This window comes from Typopeltis vanoorti, chromosome 16 (assembly GCF_054136105.1).
Source record: "Typopeltis vanoorti isolate ZY-2024b chromosome 16, IOZ_Tvanoo_1.0, whole genome shotgun sequence".
NCBI classification, from domain to species: domain Eukaryota; kingdom Metazoa; phylum Arthropoda; class Arachnida; order Uropygi; family Thelyphonidae; genus Typopeltis; species Typopeltis vanoorti.
The window spans coordinates 97,240,589-97,253,200 of record NC_143564.1 but is presented as its reverse complement, the minus strand read 5'-3'; the positions used below and the strand labels follow the sequence as shown (position 1 = coordinate 97,253,200).

Here is a 12,612-nt window from a genome sequence, read left to right as displayed (position 1 = left end):
TTAATACATTTGGAACTGGAAGGCTTTTCTACTTGCTATAATACAAAAAAATGTATCAAAATATAATACAAATGATTTTAATAAACACTGTCATTGCACTTACTAATCTTCTGCTAATGTGAAAGCAACTTTCATTCCTTCAGAATTTGGAGATAATCCACATAATGGTAACAATTCAGGATACATAAACACTGGGCTAAAAACAATTTGTCTCTTAACTTGTTCTGGTATTCCAACTGGATGGGGGTATAAAAAAAAATAAAAACCATAACTATATCAGTGAATAAATGGTCAAAGTACACATTATTTTAATATTTGATTTCTTCTTGGTTTATGCATTTCTGAATATAAATGAAAATTATACACCACATAAAATTAACTTCATATATGCTAAGTTCTAAAAACTGGATTTATTTTTGTGATAAATATATATATATATATATATTAAGAATACAGCCAATAAGTTTCACTATTCAAATATCTGGTAGCATTATCATGACATCAGCATGTTTCCCCATGCATTTTAAAAGAGCTGTTAATAATAGGATAGTATAGCAATCATATTATTAACAGCAATGATACTGTTAGCACACTGTATGGGGTATTCATCATTACATGTGTGGTAAATAACAAAATGCGCAAAAAGTTTTATGAGTAGCACAAAATAACTGAGGCTCTGTACAGAGGAAATAAATAGTCACCAGCATTAGTGGCAGTTGTGGACAAAAAAAACTTTGAAAATGAGAAAAAGGATACTGAGGAAGTTGTTGCAGGCTCCAAAGATAAGAAAATAGTTGGAAAACTAGTCAGCATGTTTCCCATGCATGACAATTCTGAGTTCAGAAGGACAGACGAGACAACTGCACGATGGCCTCACACAATGCATAGAACAAATAAATATGAAAGTTGGACTGCTTTAAAAACAGATGGAATGCATTTAAATGAGTTTGTTGTAAGTCAGGAGATACTGCTGTATGATATGTGAGAGAGAGAGAGAGAAAGAAACATGAGAAGTCATTTGTGGAAAGCAGACAAAACAATGATTAATTGCAAGACAGAATGCATGAGAGAAAGGAAGTGGATGGGGGTATGATAAAGATGATGTAGATAGGAAAGCCTTGAATATCTGGAGAACTATAAGGATGAAAATGGAAGGTTTGGCAAGGTAATGGACTGGTGAGAGTGCTGCAGAATGATGACATGTTCATGACTTTTGAAATGTCAAATGGACTGTTATGCTTGTAAACTAATGCAAGGAATACCAGAAATGGTGGAGCTGAATCTATGGCATTGATAGTCAGAATGCCTGCCTAAAGTTAATTGGCATAAGTTAAATTTTAGTTAACTTAGATAAATATGCAGGCAGGAATAGAAAAGGAGGGATATAGAATTTTCCAGGAAGATAGTAGAGGAAAATAAACAGGAGGGGAGGATTTCTGTTAATGATCACAGAGAAATTGTGACTACTAATAGTGGAAATGGAAAATGATGTGATGGTGTTGAAGCTAAAAGAAATACACAGCATAATTAACAGAAAGGCAGAAGGTAATGACTGAAATATTTAGAAAAATGGCAATTAAATGGAGCATGATCCTCAAAGTAAGGAATTTTAATTACAGAATGTCGATTGGAAGAATGTGAATTTTTAAATTTATAAGGGATAACTACCTTAAAAAGCATACAAAAGAAATAATACAGGATTTTAAAGTGCTGGATTTGGTTACAGCTTCAAAGGATGTGGTTGTGAATGAGGAATCAATGATGCTGGTTGGTAAGAATGATCATGTGATACTTGAGAAGTGATCAAGCAGGAGAATCATCAAGAGGACTTATTTTTAAAGGAAAAATAACCAGAATAACCAGAAAAATAATCATGATCAGTTTAGATATTGTTTCTTTATTTACAAATGTGCCTCTTTCGGAAAGTATTGAATTACTACAACAGGAATTTCCTTCGGATATTGTAAACGTATTTGATTTTGTAATAAATTCTGGTTATTTTTCCTTTAAAAATAAGTTGCATCAACAAATTGAAGGAACAGCAATGGGTAATCCTCTTTCTCCTGCTATCTCCAATTTCTTTATGGAACATTTTGAACAACGTATCTTTGACAATATTTCTCCCAGACCTATGCAATGGTTCAGATATGTCGATGACATTTTTGCTGTATGGAATGGCTCTTCTGATGAACTTCAACAATTTCTCACTAAGTTAAACGCATTTCATCCTAGGATCAAGTTTACCCTAGAAATAGAATCAAATAAGCAGTTAGCCTTTTTAGATCTTCTAATTCTTCGCCAACCAGATGGTAACCTACATTTCTCAGTTTATAGAAAGAAGACTCATACAGGCCATTATATCCATGCGGAATCTCATCACCATCCCAGTCAAAAGGCAGGAACTATTAAAACACTGGTTCATCGGGCCCACTCCTTTTGTTCTACAGATGATCTTTTTACAGAAAAACTACAATACATAACTTCTTCCTTTCTATCTAATGGTTATAAGAATTGCTTCATTGAAAGAACTTTGAGTAGTTTTAATATGTCTTCCTCTTCAAACAAAGAAGAAATAACGCGCATTCCTATCCCTTATGTACAAGGCATCAGTGAACGTATAGCAAACGTTTTAAAACCACTGAATATTTTTGTTGCCTTTCGACCATTTAGAAAAATCTCCACCTTTCTCACTTCTCCTAAGGACAAGCTTCCACATCTTAATCATCCAGGTGTCTACCAGATTCCGTGCTCTTGTGGATCATCTTATTTCGGACAAACGGGAAGATCTGCCTCTATTTGGCTAGAAGAACACCCATCTTATATTGAATACTTTAAACCTGAAAAGTCTGGACTTTCCGAACATGCCATCTTCACTAGACACAGAGTTCATTGGAGAAAGACAAGAGTTCTTCACAAAAGTCAGTTTCTCATGGAACGCCTTTATAAAGAAACATGTGAAACACTACTTCATTCTCCTAACTTAAACAGATCCGACGACTTACGTCTGTCCCCTTTATGGGAGATAGTACTTTACAAATCAGCTAATCTTTCCTAACTTTTTATTGTATTAATTTTTTTTTTTTTTTTTTTTTTTTTTTTTTTTTTTTTTTTTTTTTTTAGGAAAGTTATTGACCTTTTTAGTTATCTTACACCAGCTACTTAGGTGGCGCTTTTTGGAATTGTCGGTTAGTGTTTAATTTTGAGCTTAATGTACTGAGGATGCCTGTGACACACAGGCGAAAATTATACTAATAAATAATCTTTCTACGTGAGTTTTTTCCGTTATTTATTGTGTACCGATATATTAAAAGATGTTTACAAGAATGCAGTTGCAGCAGTTAGAATAGGTGATGATTTTGAGGAAATGTTTTAGAATAAGCAGAGGTACTAGACAGGGGAACCCAATATCACCAAGCATTTTCATTGCACATTTAGAAAGAGCAATGGATAAAATGAAGGAAGGTGCACAAGGAATATGTACATGGGATGAAAATTAACAATCTGAGATTTGCAGATGACATTGTTATTATGGAAGAAGGTGAAAGAACTACAAAAAAAAAAACAAAAAAAAAAAAAAAAACATTGAAACTGTTAAATGAGGAAGGAAAGAGATTTTGGACTTGTGATGAACTTGAAAAAAACAAAGACAATGGTATTTGGTGAGAAGAACATGAAACAAAAGATACAAGTAGATGGAATTGATATAGAAAATGTAGAACAATTCAGATATTTGGGAAGTAAAATGACATGATTTGGACTGTAATCGAATTACATCTAGAAAAGCAAAGTGATCAGCCTGCAAACAAAACTAAGAGTGCTAGAAACATGCATCTTTAGCAGTGTGTACTGTATGGATCTGAAACATGGATCATAAATAAGGAATCAAGAAAAATAATTTTTGCATTTAAAAGAACTTTTTACAGGAAGATTCTAAGAATAGGACGGGTACAGAAAATCACAAATGAAGAGCTCTATTGGAAGATACAACCAAAGGAGAATCTAATGCAGAAGATTATAAAATGGAAGCTGCAATTATTTGAACACATCTGCAGAATGAGTGAGGACCGGAAGATAAAGACATTCATGCTTGGCATTATGGATGGTGTAAACATAAAAGACAGACCATACAGAGAATGGATAGACAACAACATGAAGGACTGGTGTGGAATGGATGTACAGAAACTGCAACATTGTGCACTGGACAAAGAAAGGTGGAAGATGATAGTGAAGGAGGCATTGGACACCAATGGACAGAGCCCATGGTGGTTCATGATGATGAAAGAAAATACCTGCTTTGATTTACACATTACTTGTACTTTACTAAAGCAGAAGCAATGTAAAATTTGTGGTTGTCTTACATGAGTATAGCATAAAATAAACATTTTGAAATTTTGTCTTATACATCCAGTCACATGGCAATTTTTTGTACACTATTTTTTAAGGCAAACACTAAACTCAGAAAATTTATTTCACATGCCACAGGTCTGGTTTGGCCAAATGGTTAGCATATCCATATGCCAACCAACAGGCTCTGAGTTCTAACCAGTGGTGAGCTATGGAAATTTTAACAAAGGGCTTGCATCGTCGAACAAACAAGCAAACAAAAAAAAAGCCATATTTCACACAAACACTTTTATTAATACAGCTTGTGTACAAATTCCAATCAAAAAGTATGAGAGGACAACCAACCTCTAAAGGCTATCATTTTTAAACAAATATTTCATGATTTACACATGAAATATTTGCACACAATCAACTGTGTTAATTTATCTTACATAAGAAAAACATTTTTTAACTATCAAAACATAATAAGAATGAAATCTTTTATATCTTTTATAAAACATTTGATTGGCTACTGGTTTTACCATACGATTGGCTACCAGAAGGGAGAAGGGTAAAGATAGCGCATGCGCTTATTTTATGTTCAAACTTGGGCGCATTCGTTATAGAGGAGTTGAAACAATAATTCCAAATAATCTATACACTGCCGAATAGACTAATTTTTGTTAGGTTACTGTATAAGTTAATATGTTTCAAATCGTCGTTTAATATGTTTCAAAAAAAATTTTTGTTCGAAAAAATAAAAAAGTACACAAGAAGAACAGGGGACTCGCAAATTTGAGAAAAATTTAACAAAGGGCTCGCGCAAGCCCCTTATAGCTCACCACTGGTTCTAACCCCCACCCCCAACATAGATGTGAATATTCTATAAATCTGAATGATTAAAATGGTGACTGTTCTGTTGAGTGGTCCATTAGCTGAAGGCAGAAATGAGGGGAGGAGATATGGTATGAACACATAAAGTTAAAGAGTTTTATAAAGCTGATGCTAAAAAACCTTTTCAATACATGACTGGATGGGAAGAAAACATTATCCCCAGAAGTTGTGTAAGAATGTAGTCAGCAAGGGTGTGAGGACTGCTAGATTTTTTACTCAGGAAGTAATGAATAAGTGGAATGGGTTAAGAGATGGTCACATGTACTTTGTGAGCAAATGACTTTAAGGAGATATACAATTGGAGTTATGTGAATAATGGTTAGTGTAGTCTTCAGACCCTATGAAGATGCTCTCATATATGTAAAGAAAGGCTTTTACCATTAAGCATTTTTCATAATAATGCTTAATAATAAAAACAACACCAAGAATAAAAAAATATACATCATTAAACTCGCTAATATTTTGCTGGTTGTCTTCTCAGCATTATCAAAGCACAATGATAACTGTTACAGGCACACTGCACTAAACTATGTAATTGTGGAAACAATTTAAAATTGTGACTGACACCTAATGTCCTTATATGGGCCTCAATGGGTCAAATAACTATAAAGTTAATTTAGAGAAGTATGGCTATTAGGTCTTAAAATGATATTTTCCTGATTCTGATTCTAAGAATAGCCTCTCAGACCTGTAACAACTTCTATGTAATATAGATGTTTTTCGCCATCTGATCCTATGTGAAGTATCCCAACTTGCCATACAGATGATCATGGATGTAATTTTTGTGTTCTTCAAGGCAGATGTTAACTGATATACCTGTCTGTCCAAAATAGGCTAAACTGCAGGCACAAGGAACTTTATATGGAGTTATGTGAATAATGGTTAGTTAATAGTTCAGGATGTTCAAGAGGATGTAGATGACTTTTAGGAGAATGTATGAAGGTAGCTAGCTGAATGAAAGGGTTTGAAAGTGGTATGGAAATCATATTTGCAGAGAACTTTGGCTATTTTTCTGATATACCCTTAACATATGGGATGGAAATGGGTTTTGCTATAACCCTATGGGTGTGGAAGGGATGGGAAGAATGCATATATTAATTTATCTGCAGTATTTTGTAGCTATTGGCTAAAAATGTGACATAACTGTGACAGTGTGCCTGTCAGTTATCATTGTACTCTGATGATGCTGGGTAGAAAACCACCAAAATGTTAGTGGGTTTAATAAATGTGTGTGTGTGTGTGTGTGTGTGTGTGTGTGTGTGTGTGTGTGTGTGTGTGTGTGTGTGTGTGTACACACACACACACACACATATATACATATATATATATATATATACATACATACATACTGTTAAGCATTATTATGAAAGATGCTCATATAATAATAAATGCACATACAAAAATACTTATTATGACAGACAAGACAGAAAGAAAACAAAGTAGACATTAAATGCAGAGATGGGCAAAACTGCAATATCAGGAAGTAGTGATAGGCTTAAAAAATGTATTCTTGAGGGGGGGGGAATAAATAAATAAGCACTACCTTCAAGGAGTCTGTGTTTATATAGACAATGGAACAAAAATAGTGAGTAGCACAATTAGTCCATACATTGTAAAAATAATCATAATTTAAAATTCTGAATATTTTTACATATCGTTTATTAGTTTTAGTTTCATAACACGCATTGTCGGCACTTGCGATGTGCCCATTATTGAAAATTTTTTGTCAAAGTGAAATGTAAAGAAATTAAAAAATTGATGTACTTACTGGATTTGATATTTGTATTACTTACAGAAAATTTATTATAGCTTAAAATATCAAGTTGTGTTTTATGAAAACATTCTCTTGTCGCTAATGGAGACAACGTGTCAGCCATTATACTTAGTTTCTCGCTTGCCACTTTCAAGGAGTGCGCATGCTCGCTGGGAAGTTTGATGTGTGATTAACAGCGGACAGAAAGTGTTTGTTCGGTATCGTAGTATCGAAGAGAAAAAAACAAGAGCGTGTTCGGAAAGAAATTAGAACACAAGCTGGCAGACATTTAGATTTGGAGGAACTTGGGTTTTTTTTATGTGACAGTCGGAGGAAAATTAATAGTAGATTCGAAAAAGGAATCGTGGAACTATGAAGTTTAAAGTGGAATAAGTATTGATAATTAAAAGGGAAATATTGCTATAGGCATTTTAAAAGGAATATTGGAGGAAACGCTAATTGGAAGATTTATAGTAGGTTCCAAAAAGGGAATCGTAGAACTGTGAATTTTTTAAAGTGGAAGAGTTAAGACTGTCAATAAGCATTAGTGAATAAAAGAAGAAGTTGCTATTTACGTTCTAAAGGAATGTTCGAGAAAACTCTGATTAGGAAGTTTCATCTGTCTTAAGGACGCCGAATCTAATTATTATTTCTACTGGAAAGGAGACAGAATTGAGTCAGAAAGAATTAATGTGTGCTACATAAGTATTGAGAAAGGATCCTACGAAAATGAAGAATAAAGTCATATATCTTCGGAAAAGGGTCTTAACAGACAGAGAAACTGTCTATGAACATTTTGTCATTGCGAAAACAAAGTGTTTAGTCTTAAGTATAAGTTTATTTTTTAAAAGGCCTTGGATCCATTTAAATTTGTAGTTAGTTATGTAATATTGTTTGAAGTGTATATATATGGTTTTTGTTTTATTAAATGTGTTTATTTTGTATTTTGGTCTTGAGTTAGTGATTTTTGGATTAAGAGGTCATTGCACCAATTGGAGTGAACCCAATAAATAAATATATAGGTACAGTCAGAAATAAAAAATAATTGTTGAACAGAGATCATCTCTATATACAGGATTAAATAAATAAAAATCCTATATTTGAACAAAGGCGCAGCCGGTAGGATTAATACTATGATAATATCCTCTATATAAACATCTCCAAATATTAACACCATATTCATACCATAATAAATCCAATCAAACATGCATAGTTCAGCTTCTTTAATTATTACTGAAAATAATTCAACAATCAAAAAGGTGACCATTTCATATTCATAAAGAAGTCTGAACAAGTGGTCATAAATATGTCAATAAAAGCATCTTTAGGAATGAAATAATCATATTCTAGCAATTTAGGAACATAATCTCCAAAATCTTCAACTGTAGCGAGCTGCCCAAATAGCCAGTCTGGTTGATTGAGTGGTTAGCATATCCACTCTCCAGGCTGCAGATCTGAATCCTGCCAGGGACAAGGATGTTTGTGATTGTCCTACTACCTGTTTACCATATGTATGGTTGTAACCTGCACCAGGGCACAGGTTACAACAGTAACCTGTGTCCTGGTGTGGTATGACATGTCTTTGCACCATAAAAATAAAAAATAACTGCCTAAATAATCAATCTACATCTATGCAGTTCATCATAGCATTAGAAACAGATGGTGCTGTTTCTTTCCTTGATGTTTATATCAAAAAAATTCAATAATAACTGTTTTTGATGTGTACCATAAACCCACAAACAGTAATAAATGCTTTCACGCATGACTGAACCACCTGTGGGGTCAGAAGTCATGAGATATAGAAATGTTCAAGCAGAAGCATTTATTTAAATTCGTTCTTCTCTTAATCTTTGCAGTGCTCTGCAAAGATTATGAAATATTCTAGAGCCTAACAGAATGACATGAGTAAGAAGCTGATCAACAATGGGAAGGAAAATAGATCTTTACATATAAAATTAATACCATGTGAGAGCAAGGTTTTAATTTTATGATTTGTAAAGATCTATTTTCCATCTCAGAAATAAGTTGAATATAAGAATATAAGCTAATTTACAAACTACGCAATGGAAAAAGAGAGTACAAAAAAAAAAAAGACAGAAATCTTTAGAATAATAGGTAAAAAAAATTACCATCAGGAGCAAAAAATTGTTTTTTTTTACATATTTAATTCATTAAAATTCAAATGAACTCTGGCAAAAAAAAAAATAAAGGAGACATCAAGTGGTATATCTGGAAATGAAGGGAAAGTAAGAGGTCATATTTTTCTATGATAATGTAGGAGCCATCTAGATGCATAAGGTATAAAAGCAGAGTTGAATAAAATTTACATTCTCTGATAGGGGAGATCAGAAAATGAAACTACCACTTGGGAACGATTTCAGCCTTAATAAATCGGTTCTGATCAAAAACCAATTTTGATCAGAAATCGATAATAGTAGGTATATCAGCAGTTGCAAGCAGCTATGTTCACAACCATCTTCCCTTTATCTAAGCCTTGGCATATTACTTGGAGAATTGAGGCTTAGATAAAGAATTAGAATTCTAAGCTGAATAAAGTGGAAAGAGTGCAAAGGAGAATGTTAAAAATGATATTGGGATTGTGGAATACCGATTATGAAGACAGATTGAGAATTTGTAGACTGCAGACACTAGCAAACAGGAGAAAGATAGGTGATATGATTGAGACTTACAAACTTCTGAAAGGGTCATACAGGATGTCAGCTGATGGAATTTTTCAATTTATGGAGGGTGGGGAAAGGACAAGAGGGCATCCTTGGAAACTGAGAATGAATGCTGTTAAGAAGGGGGTCAAGGACTAGATTTTTCTCTCATAGGGTGGTGCATGATTGGAATGGATTGCCATTGCATGTTGTGAGTGCAAGCAGTGTGAATGAATTCAACAATAAGTATGATAGCTGGTGCATGTAGTGTGTGACCTTCCTTGCCGAGTCCTTGACTCCCTGGAGGTCCCTCTTAATAATAATAATAATAATAAAGAATAAAAGGTTTTCATACCTATAAAAATTGTTTTAAATGCAATCACTGTTTGAATTTGAAACACTAAAAACCATAATAAATAAATGACAGATTCTTAGTATTTATTATTATTATTTCAGGCCACCATGGATAGTGAATAGTGATAGGTATTGTTGCATATAGAATGAGAGCACCGCACAAAATGAATCTCATGAATATCATTCTATACACAACAATACGTATCCTTACATTTACTATCCACTTAGGCAATTTATTCTACTCCCCTAACTTCCTCCATGCAACTTCCAGGGATGCTTCTTGTTCTCTCATCACATAGAAATTTGCACACCACTCCTACATCTCTCTGATAAGCTGTTTTGGCCAACTGGTAAGTCTGAAGCCAAGTTCTGAAAATCACATTACCCCAATCTATTCTTACATTCCATATTCAACAGTTATTACTTATCTCTTAATGTCCCATTTCCAATATCCTATATATTCAGGATAAGAAAACTATTCTACCCATTGGCATCATTTCTTAATAAGGCAGCAATCCACTGAGCGACTTTCATAACTTTTGCAACATCCCTTAAGCTTCAGCCCTTTATCCACTATCATACACAGATCCTCCTTCATCTTCTCTACTTCCTAGAGTGCAATTCCATCAACATAGAATGCTGTATACCATTTCTTCTGAATAAAGTACAAAACTTGTTAAAACTGATATCACCTTCCATTAGTCCAAGAAACCATCCAATTCAAATTGTCCTGAAGTGACACGTCATTATTCTTTTCTAATACTTTTCCACAATCTTAAGCCATTAATCTATTATTCATTCCAATTCTCCTCAATTTTTATACCAATTTATCATATGATATTCTATCCAAGTTTTTTCAAAATTCACAAAGTTTACTGTATATGTATCTTCAGCATCCAATGTATGTGTCATTCTATTAATATCCCAATTATAAATTGCAACCAGTTATTAGAACCAGGCTTCCCTCTGCTGAGATTCTTATTTTCACTGATTTATTTTACAAAATAAATTGGGGGAAACAGGACACACCATTCTAACAAGAAAAGACAAAAACAAATTCCTTCACTGTGGTAAAATAAGCCTGTCAGACCATGCACTTCAAACATGTAACAGAATCAACCGAAAGGGTACCAAGTCCCTACACTGCACCAAAATCTGGTTTGGAAGAAAACTCAAGGACTTGTGAGATGCTGAAACATCATCCTAATCTAAACAAGAATGATGGATTGGTAATTCCAAGAATCCAAATGCAACTTATACAGCATCCAGAACATGATGGCAGACCCCTAACATGAAAAAACCTTAAGAGAAGAAAATGTTAGAGATGTGTTTGATGTAGTTCCACTGTAATTTTTTTTAATCATCTGTATATTATTATACTTATTAATTATATAAAAATTATTTTATTTATGCTAATTATTTAATTTATTATATATATATAATTTTAATTTTTTTAAAAAATTTTATTTATTTTATTTCACCAGAGGTCAGGCTAGTGTAAATGATTAACAAAGCATTTAGATTTACTTACAATTAAATAAGTTAATTAACTTTACTTATAGTTAAGCAAATGTTATTTGCTTAATTGTAAGTAAAGTAATTACCCCAACATAGGCATTTTGCCTCCATAAATTCCACACAATGAATCAAGTTTACTCAATTCCCCATACACCTGCTCACTCATCATCAGTCCCTCCTACATCATACTCTCTACACTAGCTTCTCACAATCATCGTCCTCACAAAGATGAAGGCAATTGATTATCTAATACTTTTTCATAAATTTACTCTGTGACCTTTTGCTAAAGGTCATTCCATATATTGTCTATCCTAACAATAAAAAAATGAACATATATTTGTTCTGATTCTTATCTTTACCAACATTGGTTATTCTCCCTATCAGAGCCTGGTTCAGCTAAGTGCAACAACTTCCTGCCATTTATGTTATGTGTGCTATTCTCCTGACTATGTCCTTTCAGATAAATGTCAGAAAATAAATGTTACTATGCAAATTTGTATTAGGAAGGTGAGGGCATGAATTCATGTTTATCCTAAGAAATGGGCAAACTGTATCTATAAATGCTTAAAGAAACCCATCCAGAGAGAGTCAATGCAGACAATTTTGTTAAATAATCAATCTGATTATTTAACAAAATCAATTGTTAAATGAATTTCCAAAAGAGCAGTTTCAATTTTATGATAAAAAAAAATACATATATTTCAAAAAGGAATAAATTACCTCTTGTTCTTTTCGCTTTTGCATTGAACTTAGGACAATTAATTAAATTGGAGTGAGATACCAATTCCAGTGCACCAGAAAGGTTAGAGGCATTAAAAGCTGATTTTTGACCATCAGGTAAATTTTTTTTGGCAAACTTATCAAGTTCTATCTGTAAAAGAATTACACACAAATTAGAATCATATTACAAAATTATAACAAATTTATATAAGATATTCAACAACAACTAACAATAAATAAAGCATTTTTTAAAAAATTTATTTAACATGCTTATTATTATTATTAATGAAACAAAGTAGCAGGCTTACAGGTAAATAATATCTCTACTTTTACAACTCAAGTTGTTAGTTGTTCTCCAACTTAGATTATAGGAAATGAAATTTATAAGAA

The 12,612-nt window shown here is 33.0% G+C and overlaps 1 protein-coding gene across 3 annotated transcripts in view; it reads right to left on the bottom strand.

Moving 5' to 3' along the window:
- Positions 1-12,612, bottom strand: part of mute (gon-4 like protein muscle wasted) — a 469,386-nt gene that overhangs the window by 219,800 nt on the left and 236,974 nt on the right. For all 3 annotated transcript variants that reach the window (XM_090406009.1, XM_090406011.1, XM_090406010.1), the window contains exons 15-16: positions 12,223-12,373; positions 104-236 (exon numbers count right to left, since the gene is read on the bottom strand). In XM_090406009.1, the coding sequence (XP_090262135.1) occupies positions 104-236; positions 12,223-12,373 (284 nt within the window). The remainder of the gene's footprint in view (positions 1-103; positions 237-12,222; positions 12,374-12,612) is intronic.